Source organism: Camarhynchus parvulus, chromosome 3 (assembly GCF_901933205.1).
Source record: "Camarhynchus parvulus chromosome 3, STF_HiC, whole genome shotgun sequence".
NCBI lineage: Eukaryota > Metazoa > Chordata > Aves > Passeriformes > Thraupidae > Camarhynchus > Camarhynchus parvulus.
Window position 1 is genome coordinate 5,810,943 of NC_044573.1, and position 15,926 is coordinate 5,826,868.

Sequence of the window (15,926 nt, forward strand, 5' to 3'; positions counted from 1 at the left end):
CTCACTGGGGTGCAGAGGGTGCCAGAATCCACGAAAGTGTGAAATAGATTATAGAGAGTAGTGTAGGTGTATCACTTGGTGAGAAATTTAGCTTTTGGGATTTTTAGTATGATAGGGATGGAAGCAAGGTGGAGGGCACAGGGTGTCATCCTGAGTTTCTTCTTCATGCTTCTTCTTCCTTCTTCTTCATGCGTTTGGGTGGTGTTTTAGAAAAGTCCCCATTGCAGGCTCTTTGGGATCAGTTATTGGGTTAAAAGGGAAAATAATCCAGGTGTCAGTTCTTAATTGGATAGTTTAGTCTTAAAAGACCTTGTAACAAGAGATTGTTGGCCATTTTGTGCCTTGCTAGTGAAAAGCTGCCGAACTCATGGCTGTGAGACTGTTTTACTGATAAGAAATAATAAACTCCTGAGTCAGAACATGAACTATTGCCTCAAGTGCCTTCAATCCAGACCCAGAGAAACCGACACCAGGCCATTATTTATACACAGATATTTAGTACTAGTAACCTCCCCAAATACATGTTGAGGGCAACCCAAAATGTTACTGTATTCCATATCATTCTGTGCCCCACAAATTGTTGTTATCTCTAAGACCCTGCAACCAGAGAAGAGAATCAAGGTGGGAAGTGTCACAGGCCCTTTTAAAGTCTTTGTTCATGAGGGGTTTGTGAGATTTAGCAATTCTGTTTCCAGTGGTTATTTACTGGTTTGAATTTTTTTTAATTTTTGCCTGTTGCTGTTTCACTTGTTGATAAACTAATTTTTTTCACTTACATCTAATTGTATTCATTCCTTATTGGTGGAAGAGCATCAACTAAAACTAAAGGGAGATAACACATTCAGAGCATCCATCTGTTAAATTGTCTTAAACTGAGACAGTACTGCCCCTTTATTAGGACTGGTTAGTAATTATCACACAAACCATGTGACCCACATAATTTCCATACATGCTCAGGGGAAGGGTCTTCAGCTGGCCAGCACCTTTTTGACCTACAGGCATGATTTTTTAGTACTATAATGTGAAAAGGGCCAACTAGTTTTTAAAATTTTAAAAGTTTAATAGTAATAAAATGGTTATAAAAATAGCAATATAATTAGAATAATAAAAATTTTGGACAATTTGAATTAGGACAATATGAGACAATAGAAACAAAGAGTTAAGGACGGTCCGGGTACCTCTTTCTGGGCAAAATAAGCCTGAAAAAGAACACATGTTAACAGAGGATTAACCCTTAAAAGCAACAGCCTGTTGCATATTCATACACCTCATACATGATGCATAAATTCCATTCAAACAGAGGATTCTGTCCGGTCAGTGTCAGCTTCTTCCTCTAAATCCTGACGGCGCCTTCAAGCCTGAGTGAGGCAGGAAGAAGTTAGTTTCTTCTGAGAATGGAGAAATAAATTTTCTTTCTCTGAAAGATTTAGGTGTCCTGTAGCTGCTATCTCGCTGCAAGCCCTTTCTTTAAAAAAAGTATCCTACATAGCATGGTTTCTATGTTAACATTTTGTTATAGCCTAAAACTATATTTAGCACACTACTTAAGAGAATTAATACAGCATTACTTTCTAACACAACACATATAATATTCATTTTAATATTTGCGAAAAGCCACTCATAAAATACACATTTTTCACAACTATAATGAACATATTTCAGCCATAGGACACGTGGACCTTGAGTGTTTCACCAAGTTGGCACTGGGTACATCAACATCTCCATGATGTACCTCATCCTTAGAGCTTTTTAGCTCCACGCTGTCCTTGACCAAGTGACGTTAACTACTGTCGCAGACATCTTTTATGAAAAATCCTTTCCTTAGGATTTTTCCTCCTGAGAAGCTGAGAGGCCTCAGGAACAAAATGCAAACATTGATTGTCTGCTGCTGTGGAATGCAACCGGTGCATCTGTGATTGGCCCATGTTGATTGTTTCTAATTAATGGCAAATCACAGCCCAGCTGGCTCGAACAGAGAATCCAAGCCACAAACCTTTGTTATCATTCCTTCTTATTCTATTCTTAGCTGGCCTTCTGATGAAATCCTTTCGTCTATTCTTTGAGTATAGTTTTAATGTAATATATATCATAAAATAATAAATCAAGCCTTCTGAAACATGGAGTCAGATCTTCGTCTTTTCCCTCAACCTAAGACCCCTGTGAACACGGCCACAAACTACCACCTGATTCGAGACGCTCCTGACACATTCCACATTTTCCGACACTGTTTCTCCACACCTTTCCGACCTTGCGGCATTTCACCTTCTTTTTATTTATTTTGTTTGTTTTTTAAGGAGATTTCTGCCGACCTCCCGCGCACTGAGGGGGCTCGGCCCCTCGTGGGGCCGCGCGCTCACGGGGCCGCGCGCCCGCCTCGCGCCTGCGCCGTGCGGGCGGGGCCGCCATGGCGGGGCCGGCGAGGGCGGTGTGAGTTTGGGACGGAGGGAGGGAAGAGGGAGCCGGGAGGAAGAAGGAAGTGCGGGCGGCGGGACAGAGGGACAGAGGGACAGAGGTCTGTGTGTCAGCGAGGGGCACCCCGCGGGGTGGGTTGGGCCGGGCTCCCGGCTGCATTCCCGGCTCCGGGCCGCCAGCGGGAAGCTTCTCCCTTGCAGCAAATCCTGGCGTCCCCTGACAAAGGCGGGGAAGGGACGGTCGCGGTTGTCTCCAGGCAAGCGGGGTTAGCGCTTCCAGGCTGCTGAGCTTCCTCATTTTCCAGCCTCCTGGAAGCATCCGCCGGTCCCTGCGGCTTTCCTGCCCCTTGTGACATTTAGCTCTGCTGTGGCTGCAGCCGAGGCCTTCCCGGCACCCATCGCCCCACAGACCTGCAGCGATTGGCATCTGCCGGTAGAAGCCAGGAAGATTTTTAATTTACTTGCAATTTAATTTTTTTTTTTTTTACTCGCAATTTAATTTTTTAATTTTCTTGCAATGCCATCTTCCTGATTTCTGTGTCATGGCAATCTGCAGTTCCCTTTCTCTTAAGCTGATCCATGCTTTATGTGTATATGTGCCTGTGATTTTGTTTTCCTCCATTTTTAGGAAATGTTGTCTTACCTGTTTTTGGAAATACTCTGTAATCACTTTGATTTTAAGTTCCTCCCCTTCACACCTTCCTGAATTCTCATCAGGAGGTTACATATGTGTAAAAAACCTTGTTTAACTCAACTTCATCAATTGTTTTCCTTTCTCTTCATTACTCTATCAAAAAAGGAAAAAATGTATGTAATTTTTCTCCCCATAAATTACCACTGAACTGCTTTTTAATCATCTGAATGATGCTGTGTGAGGGCTTGTAGATTTTGTGGGTTGTGCTTTGCTGTGGTTTCTTTCCTGATGTTGGGGATAGGGGAGGAGGGCACTCAATTCCCTGGATCTTGCATCTTGCCATTCAAAGTTAATTTTAAGTCGTCCTTGTCCAGTCTTCTGGGACCTCCCTCACCATCCAGGAACTAACAAAGACAACTGCCCAGAGAAGCTGTGGGATATTCATCCTCAGAGTTTTTCAAAATGCTCTTGGCCACATGGATGGTCTCAAGAACTGCCCCTGCTGCGAGCAGGATGTTGGATGAGGTCCCCTCCCACCTTGGTCACTGTACATAGCTTCTCTGAACCCTCCTTATTTTGTGCCTTATTTGGCCTCTGTAGAAATGGGGGAAGAGAAGATTTGTGCTGCTCCATGCCTTAAAGTGAGCTGTGGGGCAGGAAGAGGTGCTGAAGGAGGTTGCTTTCCTTCTGTTCGTTGGGAAAGTAGTGTCCAGTGTCGTGGGCATCATGCTTTTAGATCCCTCTATCAGGTTGGGAAAATAAAACAGATCCTTTCTCTTCTGTTGGGTGTAGGAGTGATGTGGGAGCCACCTGTTCTGCGTGAAGGACGAGGAACAGACCACCTGATAAAGGGAAGAAACAAAACATCCCATTAAATGGAAGCCATGAAGATATCGAAGCGCTTCTTCGCTTTTGGGATTTTGACATGCATAGCTGTTTATGTGGCCTATGTAAAATGGCACTTGGGCTCCAAGCCATTTGTGGGAGCCACAGAAGGAGTTGCTGAAAGCAGAGGAGATAAACTGACCCATCAGGCAGTGACCACAGATCTCTCTGTCTTTTATGGAATTATGTTTGATGCAGGAAGCACGGGAACTCGCATCCATATATTTAAATTTGCTCAGCAGCCAAGAGGTATGTCCTGCTCATTGCATGACAGATTTAAGTCTTCCATAAAGTGTGGAGGAGATTATTGGTGACAGTTTTCTAGGGTCTACTGGAACATACATGCTTCAGGTCTTTCAGAGCCATCAGGAAGTATGAAATGATTCAGGAATGTGTATTTGGATGAAATTATGAAAATGTTCAACAAGGAGAAAATGCTGTAATGTCAGAATACGAAGCAAATAGCAGCTGTACTTTCAGAGTAGTGTCTTGAAGAAAGGCAGTTTTTCATCACACTGGTGGAAGAGACAATTATAAATTCAAACTGCCTTATTTCCCCAAATTTTTTAGGTTGTTTGGTGTCTCCAGTTCCTGGCAGTGAGCTGCTTCTCTCTACAGTGTCTGGTTTAGTGCATCCTTGGCTTCAGTGTTGGGTTTAAACTGCAAAACAAAATAAAAATTACATATAGTTCGATTAAAATTGCTGTGTATTGCATCAGGACAGAAACTGCTTTGGGGAATTGAGACAAAGTGTATAAAAAAGCTCCAGCTTTCCTTGGCAGTAGTAAGCTTCATTTGTTTGTATGTTGTGAAACACTTAAAGATCAGAGAGCCTGTGTGGGTACTGTTAGCAGGTGATCTAAAGGCTGTGATGAGGATTAGCAGTGTGGTGTATGGTGTGATTGGCCCCTTAGGTTAAACAACAGTCCATGGGTTTCCTTCTTTCCCTGTATCTCCGAGTTTTTGCTTCTTCCTTGCCTGCTTCATTTGAAACACAATTTCTGAATGTATCACAGCAAAAGTTGTGGAGTGTAAGCGTTGCCTGGACTGCTGGTTTATACAAAGTACTGCAGCTTTCCAAAGTACTGAGGTCTGCATCCCTCTGCTGCCATTGAAAATAGGAGAAAAGCTTCCATTAGGTTTTGTTGGAATCAAGTTTAGGCAGAGCAGGGTAGGCTGAAACAAGAATTCTTTTTTGCAGGTGCAGTTTGAAAAGCTGCACATGGCAGGTGTAAGGCCTCAAAGAGAGCTTGCACCCATCTGGTGACTGATGTGCATAGTGGACAGCAGCACCTGACAACCAGTCATGGCTTTAAAAGTGGTTTTCTCACGTTCTAATTCCACAGCCAGGGCTGTATTTAAAGGGTCAGGTGGCTGATAATAGTTCATTAGACAGAGGTTTCAATTGACTTCTATTAGCACATAATAATGGAATTTATTAAATGGTTTTCTTTTGGTGCATGCAAAATTATTTGTACCATTACTTATTTTGGAATACTGCTTTTGAACAGAGACTCCCAGATTAACCCATGAGACGTTTAAAGCACTGAAACCAGGTCTGTCTGCATATGCTGATGATGTTGAAAAGGTAATTTAAGTTACTTCTTTCCTGTCTCCCTTATCTTCTGGTTTGCAGGAATTTAGGGACTCCTAAGAGGCTGACTTAGACCCAGCTCATAGTGTTTTACAAAAGCCTTTGCTTTCTGAGAATTTGTCATACTGCCTTTTGTAGTCAAAAACTTTGGTGGCAGAGTTCTGTTTCCCTATTTGGAAAAGTAACTTTGCTTTGGACCAGTTGCTCAGTATTTCCCATTATATCCACTAGGCTTTATGCTGGTGAGATAGTGAGTCCTGCACCTTCTCTTGACCCCTTTTGACATTAATTTGTCTCTGTTTCACATTTACAGTGAATCGTAGCTCTGATCACCCTTTTGATCTTTCAAAAGAGTTTTTAACATGTCTTTTATTGTTCTTTGCTCACAGAGTGGCCAGGGAATAAAAGAGCTCCTGGAGGTGGCAAAGAAGGAGGTTCCTATGGAGCTGTGGAAGTTTACTCCTCTGGTCCTGAAAGCCACAGCTGGCCTACGGTTGCTGCCAGGAGAGAAAGCTCAGAAGTTGCTGGAAAAGGTATTAGCTCTTGTCTTTCTGTTTGCTTTCCAAAAAAACATGCTCCTGTTAAAAATGCAGCACCCTGGGACATTCCTGCAAGCTAGGGTGTCCATCTCCTGCCTTTCCTATGTATCTAGGATACCAATTCCAACAAAGCAAATGGGATTCCCTTCCCTACCCATGCCCATCCCTTGTTAATGGCATTTCTGAGCAGTCTTCATGCTTGAAAACCCATCACATCCATCCCTGTTTCTGCACCAAACTGCAGGGCCAGCACATAAAGGCTGCTGCTTGTTGGACTCTTGAACTTCAAACAAAGTGGTGAGCAGCAGTCAGGATCTGGCCCAAGCAGAGGAGTAGTAGTGTAAAAATGGGGTTTTAAAAAGCTTATTTTTCAGCTGAAAAAGTATTTCTCTGAATGTAACTTTTATTTGAACTACAGGTGAAGGAGATTTTTCAGGCCTCCCCCTTCTTTGTAAGGGACAATTGTGTGTCGATAATGAATGGAACTGATGAAGGTAAGCAACTTTATGGAGACTCTTTCTGCAGTCCTGGAAATCCCTGCTGCAGTGTGACAAGTCCCTGCCTGCTGTAGTGGCAACCCATAAGCAGCAGGTTTGACAGAAGCAGAGTTTTTATGCAGCCACAGGCAGTGCCTGCCGAAGAAATCTTGTGTAGTGTTTTCCAATTTGAAGTCCTGAGCTCTGTCCTGATCTTGAAAGCTCTTAGTGTTGAGGAGTTCCTGTAGGATCATCAGAAAGCCACTGTGCAGTCAGCACTTTTGGAGAAATTTCTGAATATCTGCTTGTTGAAATGGTCTTCAACAATTGGGTTAGCCCACTCTGCTCTTGACAATGCTAATCAGAGCTCTCTGGAAGTACTTGATGATTATAATGTTAATTCTAACTCATCTAACAAGTGGGAATGTGAGTTCAATCTGAAAAAAAATGTTATATAGAGAAGAAAATACATGCTGAAGCAAGTTTATGTTGATCCAAAAGTGTTGAGGACAGAATGCCAAAATTCTAAGTAACTGAGTGTTGAAATGTGTTTTAAATCTGCTCAGAAACCAAGCTTTAAAATAGCTGAAGCTGTTTATGAGTTTCTGTTCTTGCTGCTTAATGGAGGAAATATATTCTTTTTCTTTTGTTTTAAAATCAGTAATAGCAGTGATAGCCTGGGTTCAGCCAAGGATTGAAGTAGGCCATGCTCTCTGGCATGCCTTGAGTTTTAACCACATGAATAAATATTTGAATTTGTTAACATAAGGTCACTGGTTCACCTAATTTATGGGGACCAGTAAACAAGAGGACAAAAACGGCATAGCTCACAAAATTGCTTAGAGGAAAACAGGCAAAATTAAGACACTGAAAGATGAAAATTGTTAGTATTCATAAAGATAAGTGGAGTGACTGACATCAAACAAAAGCCAGCTGTGCATGTTCTCCTAGAAAATGAACAATGTGAGTATCAGTCATCTCTTTGTCTTTTAGCTTAGGACTGAAGCCTTTGTGACTTCCTGCCCAAGTTTTTGACCTGTGAAATACAGAGTTCTTCAGGCATTTCATACATGGGGCTTCTCTCCCAAATATCACATAAGCTCTGATAGAGAAGGTCATTCTCTTTGTTCAAATAGCCTAATCTTGAGTTTGTCAGCCATTGACATTTCTGGAAACCTTCTAATATGGCTTGACTTACTTATTTCTGCTGTTAGATAAAATTAAATGTTATGATCTAAGCATGTGTCTTCTGAATCTTTTCCTTATTAGGTATTTCAGCCTGGATCACGATAAATTTTTTAACAGGTATGTGTACATGAGCATGTGTATAAAGATATGACCAATGCTGTGAAATTCCTGCTCTTTTCTGCCCCTGTGTGGAATTTGCTCATTCATTGGGGTGGAATGGGAGAAAAAAGGCTGTGAGAATAAGTCAGCAGTTTGTTTTTGGCTTGGCCTATTTAAGTCATTAGGATTTTGTCCATTTACTTGATGGAGTGAGGAGTTTAATCCTTTTTCCTAGATGTTTAATGTAGCTTTTCTTTCAGTTCCCTGTAGGGTACCAGAGCATTTTATTCCTTTTTAGAGCCTGCTGTGACTCGGGCTAAATTTTTTGTGTGAGTATTCTAGATGTGCTTGGCAGCTGCAGAGAGTAAAAGAAAGTGCTGTGGTACTTCCTTACAGATTTATAACACAGAAATGCCACGGGTGTTTACACTTCTGAGTGAGAAAAGGGTAGCTGAAGAGTAGAGAGAAAACTAAGCTGAAGACCTCTCTGACAATGCATAAAGCACTCTGCCATCCAAGTGCTCTGTTCAGCACACAGCCTGTGGGGCAATGTGCTCTGGAGCTTTTTGTGCTCCCAGGAAATACCAGAAAGGTCAGGGATCTTCAAACATCAGCTATCATGAGGTATATTGAGGTACTTGGCACAAATTGTCCTCGTCAGAGGGATATATTTGAAGGATCTAACTGAAAAGAACTAGATCTAAATGAGAGCAGAGGTCTTGGCTGGCAGCAGGAAGAATTCCAAGAGAGCTGAGTCTCTCAGGCCAGCTCTTTTCAGTCTGTCATCCCTTTGGCCATAGGAATCTGCAAAATATTGCCAAGGGATCAGGGAGAGGTGGCCAAGACAACCACATTCCTCTGTGTTACAAAGTGGTTACCAGAGCAGAGTTTGCAAAAGGTCTTTGCATCCAAAATGTTTAGGAAAGCAATAACCAAAGCTGCTGTGATTAGGGCAGGAGCAGCCACTGAAGAAATAAGAGACTCTTGTCACTTTAAGATTTTCAGGTCTGATAAAGCCAAAATCAGTGCCCAGGAGATAACAGTGTAATTTAGTGCTGTGTGAAAGCTGAGAGTGGAGTTAGATTGTTCTCTTTCCTTACCACTGTACTTCTGGTTTTGTTCCTAGCCAGTTTTTCCCAGTGCCCACCATGGCTTTCTCTGTTCTGTCACACATTTCAGGCAGGCTAGATGACCCACAGAGGAGAAGTGTAGGGATGCTGGATTTGGGTGGTGGATCAACACAGATCACCTTCCTTCCACGTACCAAGGTAACGTGAGCATGCACACTGTTGGGAAATGCTGCTGCAGGAATCTGTAACTGCTCAGATTTCTTTCCCTTGGAAACAGAGCAAGAGTTTTGTCAGTGTGACGTGAAGCCACACTTGTGACTTGGTCATATCTGCCTTTTTATAGTCAGTCCCAGAGGCATTCACAACTCTTTGTCCATCTTCATCCAGCTCCATGGGTCAGTGGTGCTTGTGGTGAGTCTGCCAGGGCTGCTTTATCTCGTGGAGGACACCATGTTCTGAATGTCTGAATCCTTGACTTTCAGTTTGTACAGCTTATAACAAAGAGCACAAAACCCAAGGCTATTAATGAGTTCAAATCCAGCATATGGCCTACACTGGGGTTTAAGAACACAGTGAGGTGCCTTCTCAGTCCTTGTTTCTGATTGTCCTGAGTTCACTCAGTTGCAAATGAATGCCATTTTAGCTTCCTGGCATTTTTACAGCTGTTCTGTGAAGCCCTGTGGTTCTGGTATTGTAAGGCTCTGGCCTGAGCAGAGACAGTGCTCATAGTAAAGCTGCACAAAAGCAGAGGGAGTGTCCCAGGCTGGGATAATCAAGACATTGCACTGTTTCAGCAGAATGGGAAGGGATATGAAGGGTCCAGGATGTGGAAATTCTGGAGATAGAGAAGGCGTTAAGATAAGAGCAGCACTGTGGCCAGAGCTTTGCTCCCCACAAACACCCTAGCTGAGCTGATGCACTTGGGGAACAGGCTAGCCCCTTTCATTCCTTCAGACCACAGGCTGATCCTTGCTCTGTTCCTTGGCAAGCTCAGGGATGTGCTTTTCCTCTGGCTTGTGCAAGTTCACAGATGAATTCACTGGAGTAGGAAGTTAATGCGTGCCTGGCCTGCCTATTAGTTTGCACACGGTTCCTGTAGTAGGGATCATGTGAAGAGGCAGTGGCTGGAGCCTCTGGATAAAAGCAGTTAAGAGCTGGACTAAGGATTCCTTTCTAATGAAAGTAACTCTTTTATACCGCATATTGGTGTGGACACAAATATAACCAGTTTGAACCCTGTCGTGTGAAGACACTCTTAGCTCCAGGTTTTGTGGCTGTCTTGTGCATCAGCAGTCAAATTGAAATCCTTGCAAATTCATCATTTCTCTCTGAATCATGCTAGGATTGTTTGACGTTTTTCCTAATGTATTGGAAGATTACCTTGTTGATGTTTGCTGCTGGCTGGCAAAAACCTGCCAGTGACATCTTTTTCTCCCTCCAGGCAACTCTCCAGACATCACCATCTGGCCACACAACTTCATTTCAGATGTTTAACCACACCTACAAGCTGTATTCATACAGGTTAGTTGTGGAAAAGAGAGCACATTGCTCAGGTGGAAGTTTTCTGTGAAGCCAGGGAGACTGAGGTGTTTTTCTGGAGTGGGGTCCTTGCAAATGAATACCATGAAGAAGCAGAGAAACTTGAGCCATGTGATTTTGGTGGATTAACCTTGGCTGCCCACCATGTGCCCACTAAGTCCCTCTATCACTCCCATTCTATTAACAGGACAGGGGAAAGAAATTATGGCAAAAAGGTCATGGGTCAAGATGAGGACAGGGAGGTCACCAGTTATTGTCATGGGTGAAACAGAGTTGACTTTAATTTCATTTATTTAGTATTTAATTTAATTTATTGCCAATTAAACAGTAAGATAATAAGAACAAAATCAAAAAGGCTTTCCCTCCACCTCTCCCTCCTTCCCAGGCTCAGCTTCACTTCCAACTTTTATACCTTCTGACCACTGAGCAGCACAGGAAGATGGAGAATGGGGGTTGCAGTCAGTTCATAATGCTTTGTTATTTCTTCTGTTATTTTTTCTCCCTCACTGTCTTCTCTGCTCCCAGTGTTTTGGGCCAGCAGCTTCTTCCCACCTGTGTTTGCTGTGGGGTGTGGTTGGGCTCAGAAAATCAGTTCTATATGCAAGTGTCTGTGCTGCCTTTGAGGAGGGTAGGAGTATCCATTGAGGTACTAGGGGTAGAGTTAGAGAAATGCCATTGCCAGTTCTCCAAGAGCCAGATTACAACTGACAGCTATTGCCTGAGCTTTTTCAAAGAGAAATTATCCTTCTGGATAAGGTAATATGAGAACAGGCTGTCACACTGTTCCACTCCTGTGCATGAGCTGCTGACTTGAGCCACTTTAATTACCACGGCTGTCAAGAGGAGACTGGCATGTCCCAGCTAGGTTGTCAGTGGAGTATCAGAGGAAGGATGTCTGTTGCTCACAGAGGCTTTTCTCCCTTTGCAGTTACCTGGGACTTGGGCTGATGTCAGCAAGGCTTGCCATTTTGGGAGGAGTTGAGGGAAAACCCTGTAAGTTATGGGCAGTCTTCAGATCCTGGTTCTGAGCTCAGGGTGTGTAGTCCTGTGGTGGGGGGAGGAGCTGTGTATCCCCTTCCCACTGGGCTTGAGGTTCCTGAATGGCATGTGGGCTCCTGTCACCATGGCTGGGTGCATTTGAGATGAATGCAGGAGGTGACACTGACAGCTCCCAGGAGACCTAGATTTTTGCCAGCCCTAGGTTCGGGATGGCATGGGACATCCAAACCATAACTGGGCTGTGGAGGGGCCTTGCTGAAACTGCAGGATAGTATGGAGAAGGGCTGGGGGTGAAGAATCTGAATTTACTCCTTATGTTTTTTCCTAATGTGGCTTTGTTTTACTCCTGCAGTAGGAGAAGGGGAGGAATTGATCAGCCCTTGTTTGCCACCTGGCTTCAAATCCGAATGGCAACACGCTGAGATAGTGTACAAAATTAAAGGACAGAAGGCAGGTATAGTGATTTATCACTCTTGCTATCTAGGTTAGCTGCTATTAGCACAGTAAATACACACTCATCCTCTTTCAAAGACACCAGACTCTGTTTACTGTTCTGTCTGGCTCCTCTTGATGTGCTGTCAAAGAGATCCTGCAGTTCCTTTGTCTTGTGCCATGATGTGTCTGTCCAGTCAGTAAAGCTGCTAGACAATGCAGATGGAGTTGAGCAGTCCTTGAATAGGTCTTTCAAAACCCTTCTGCCTCAAATGATGTTGTCCATCTCTGATCTATCACATAGTCCCAACATGAGGATGGTAGGTGTCTGCCTCTAGAAGAAGATTCAGATTTCAGTTCTCTGTGAAGAGTTTTGCTGTTTTGCAAAAAGGTGCCTGTTTCCTGACAGATCCTAAATAAAGTCTATATATATTTAACTCTCAGCCTGTAATACGATTTTTTTGTCTTCTTTTAGGTGAGCCTCTGTATGAGTCTTGTTCTAATAAAGTGGCAAAGATGCTGTACAAGAAAGTGCATAGAGCTGGGGAAGTGAAGGACCTGGACTTTTACATTTTCTCCTACTACTATGACTGTGCAGCAGAGGCTGGTCTCATAGGTATGTCTGCTTCTGAGTTTATTTCATTTTAAATGGCAAGTTATGGAAGCAGTGGGAACACTTACACACATCACAACACTTTGCTAAGCTGTCATGGAAATTAGTCTGTTAACACTGCTGTGCAGCATTGACTTGATATTATTGTCTACAATATAGACAATATTATTGTCTATAATACAGACAATACAGACAGTATCTTCTCTATTGTCTATAGAGAAGATACTGGGCCTGTGAAATAGGACCTACAGCCTTTGATAATAGTTTTTAAACAGCTTGCATTTCAGAAATGGTTTTTACCTAATTAGCTCTACAATCTGAAATAGAAAAAACTTCATGATGATAACAAATTTCTTGAGCAGTAAAGCAGTAAAAAATTATTTGGGCTGTGTGTTTGCTCCACTGACCTTTTGATGGAATGAAGATTTTCAGCTATTTCCACATGCATTCAGAACGCATCACATCTCTTTTCCAGTGGTGTGCTTGTGTACAAAAGGCTGTCATATTCAGTGGTAAGATGCAGATAAAGTTAGTTTGGACAAACACACCCCCCTTCTCAGCTACTTTCTTTTTACAAATAATTTCAGATTTAATGTGTTGCAGAGCACCACTGCCCTGTCAGATCTGGTCACAGGTGCTCACTGTCCAGGCACCCCTGGACAGGGCAGTGCAGAAATGGGGATCAGGTGACATGATCTGTAAACTCTGTTTCTGTAGGAAACAAGGCTAAAGATTCTTCATAAACCAAGGCTTTTAATCTATATTGAGAATCTTTTAAAGGTTCTTTTATCTTTAAAACCTGAATTTTGTCTGAATTTTGACATTGATTTCAGTGACATTGATTTCTGAATTTTGACATTGATTTCAGTGATTCAAGGTATAATTTCCAAACAACTTTTATGATTTGAGTCTACAATTACCTTTATACAAAGACTGTAAAAAAGTGGTTTTTCTTTTTCTTTTAGATAAAGACAATGGAGGAAGCTTAACTGTCAGTGACTTTGAAATTGCAGCTAAATATGGTGAGTAAAATACAAACACACACTAGTAATTGTGTGTAAATTCATTCCAGGTGGCAAATGTGAGACACACTATGAAGCCTGATGCTTTTAAGTAAATATTGAGTCCCTCTAAATAGCATCTAACCAACATTTCTGCTTATTTCTGAAAATCTCATCTATTTTTATATTAACTTCTGCTTTTGCAGCGGGTTTTATTTTGAGTTTGACTTTTTCTTTTATGTTGTTGGGCTTTTTTAAACTTGGTTTTGTCAACATTTGTTAAGTGCTGGTGCTCAAGAAAGATAACACACCTGTGGTTGCTCAGATATTCAAAGACTTGAAGTAGATAGAAGAAAGGCTCTTTTCCTGGAGAGATACAAGAAACTGCTGTTAGGGGAGAGACAGAATGTCTTGACTTCCTTACAAAGTTTATGTGCTTATCCTAATGTGTGTATGTCATTTCAGCCCCATTGTTCCATCACTGACAGGAGCTGTCTTGTGGATTCATTTGAGATTTTTCACAGTGGGGCTGTTGTTAGACCTGAGCCCACAGTGTGCATTCAGACACTGTTTTCTTTCTTCTCAGTGTGTAAGACCATGGAAATCAGCCCTGGAAACAACCCTTTTCTCTGCATGGACCTCACATACATCACCTTCCTGCTGCAGGAACTGGGCTTCCCAAAGAGCCAAGGCTTTAAGGTGAAGTTCAAAGAGGATTTCTGGGGAGAGTGGGCAGGAGGGTGCCAAGGCAGGAGTCATCCTGCCAGGAGCTTGGTCCTTGATTTACCTTCTTGCTACAACACGTGGTGGGTGCAGCAACACTCTCCCCACAATGCTGGTAACTGTTTGTCATAATCTTCAGCACTGTATCCACCTTGCATGCTTCAGATTCTTACAAAAAAATGTGTTTCAACTTTTCTGCTTGTTTTTTTTTTCTTTTTTTTTGTCCAGCTTGCCCGGAAAATTGACAATGTTGAAACAAGCTGGGCGTTGGGAGCCACTTTCCATTACATCGACTCACTGAACAGACTGCAGTACTAACACTCCTAGAAGGTGACTTTTTGGAATTTCCTTTTTTTTGGAAGCCCAGCATGGGAAACCCTGTTGAAGGGTGTGCTTTTGGCTTCCAGAGTCCTTTGGAAGATCACCATGAACTACACTACTTTCCTCCCACCCCCTGCCAAGCCCCCACCATCGCTAGCTCTTTTTTACAGTGCAGAGTGTAAAGGAAAAGCCTTGATTTGACAGCATGTGCCATCAGCTTAATGTAAAACTTGATCCTTTTGGAAGGAAAACCAGGACTCTGCAGGACATCTATGATCTCTATGAGAAAAACACACCTTTTTTGGAATATGCCTTTACTATGTGCTCGCCGTGTGCTGAAGTTGCTGAACGGTCACTCCAGAAGGAACTCTTTACTGTCCTGATTTCAGGGTGTTTTTTTCCTGTTTGTGAGCAGTTTTCAGTGATGATATTTATTTTACTACTCCTGTGTTCAAAGGTAAACTTGTGTGTGTGCAAAAATGGCGCATTTACACATTGTGCTGCTGACAGGCAGCAGCTTTGAAATGCAGCATGGAAGTCACCGCTCTGTGTTCCAGTTGCCAAAGGAGAAAAGCTCAGGAAGACTCTAGAACTGGATATAGGCTTGGAGCCTGTGTACCTGTAGGGTCAAAGCCTAATGTTGATTCCCTGGCTGTTGGGAGGTGGATGATGGAAAGCAACATCAGATATGCTGAATGAGCAAGGCCTGGGACCTGGGTACAAGGATAATGATGGATTTGACACTTCTAGAACTGGTCAGAGGAAGATAGATGAACAAGATGCAGCCACAAAAATAAACCCTGAGCATGGCTTACTGGACACTGCAGACTTTTGTGCCCTGGCAGGGTTGATGCAGGGCTGGGGATTAATGCATTTGCATGGTATTTGGGTGAGTTTTCCTGCAGACACGTCTGTGCTACATGAATGTATTGTGGTTGCCATGAGCCAGGGCAGGGTAGCTGATGTGCTCCACTCCAACAGTGCCTGGTATGCAGGCAGGGAGTGTTCACAGGGGCTGGAGGAGATGTGCTGTGTTATTTGTAATCCAACTGTGAATTTGTGATGTATTTAATGAATGTATAGAGAAGGCCCAAGTGGTCTTTTGGGGGTCTAGAAGAGCCCAGCTTCCCCGAGAGCCCTGACTCGTGGGCTCAGGGCAGCAGTACATGACACGGTGACCTGCTGTGTGGGGACACCTGAACCTCGCTGTGCCGACAATAAACCCCCAGTTTGAAATCAGAACGTGGTGGTGAGGAGCCTTTTAGCGCCAGAGCCCGCACGGGGGGTGGGATGGAACTGCCTGCCCTGACGCCATCAGTTCCGCCAGTCACTCCGCCATCCAAGCGCTCCGGTGCCCCCCCAGCCCCTCGGCCACCGCAGTCCCCAGTGGCCCTCCCGGTGC

The 15,926-nt window shown here is 43.3% G+C and overlaps 1 protein-coding gene across 3 annotated transcripts; it reads left to right on the plus strand.

Annotated features, from left to right (window-relative positions):
* The first annotated feature begins 2,373 nt into the window (after window positions 1–2,373).
* On the plus strand, window positions 2,374–15,766 carry ENTPD6 (ectonucleoside triphosphate diphosphohydrolase 6). Of its 3 annotated transcripts, none has more exons than XM_030946213.1 (14): window positions 2,374–2,427; window positions 3,838–4,179; window positions 5,442–5,518; window positions 5,914–6,057; window positions 6,482–6,557; window positions 7,809–7,844; window positions 9,006–9,094; window positions 10,338–10,417; window positions 11,364–11,428; window positions 11,787–11,888; window positions 12,342–12,482; window positions 13,445–13,501; window positions 14,067–14,179; window positions 14,432–15,766. In XM_030946213.1, exons 2-14 carry the CDS (start codon window positions 3,921–3,923, stop codon window positions 14,519–14,521), a joined length of 1,329 nt encoding a protein of 442 aa, XP_030802073.1. In that variant the 5' UTR covers window positions 2,374–2,427; window positions 3,838–3,920; the 3' UTR covers window positions 14,522–15,766. The 3 variants fall into 3 exon arrangements, with proteins under 3 accessions (XP_030802073.1, XP_030802075.1, XP_030802074.1); XM_030946215.1 differs by lacking the exon at window positions 2,374–2,427 and adding an exon at window positions 2,498–2,512; XM_030946214.1 differs by lacking the exon at window positions 2,374–2,427 and adding an exon at window positions 2,694–2,844.
* Window positions 15,767–15,926: the final 160 nt, after the last annotated feature.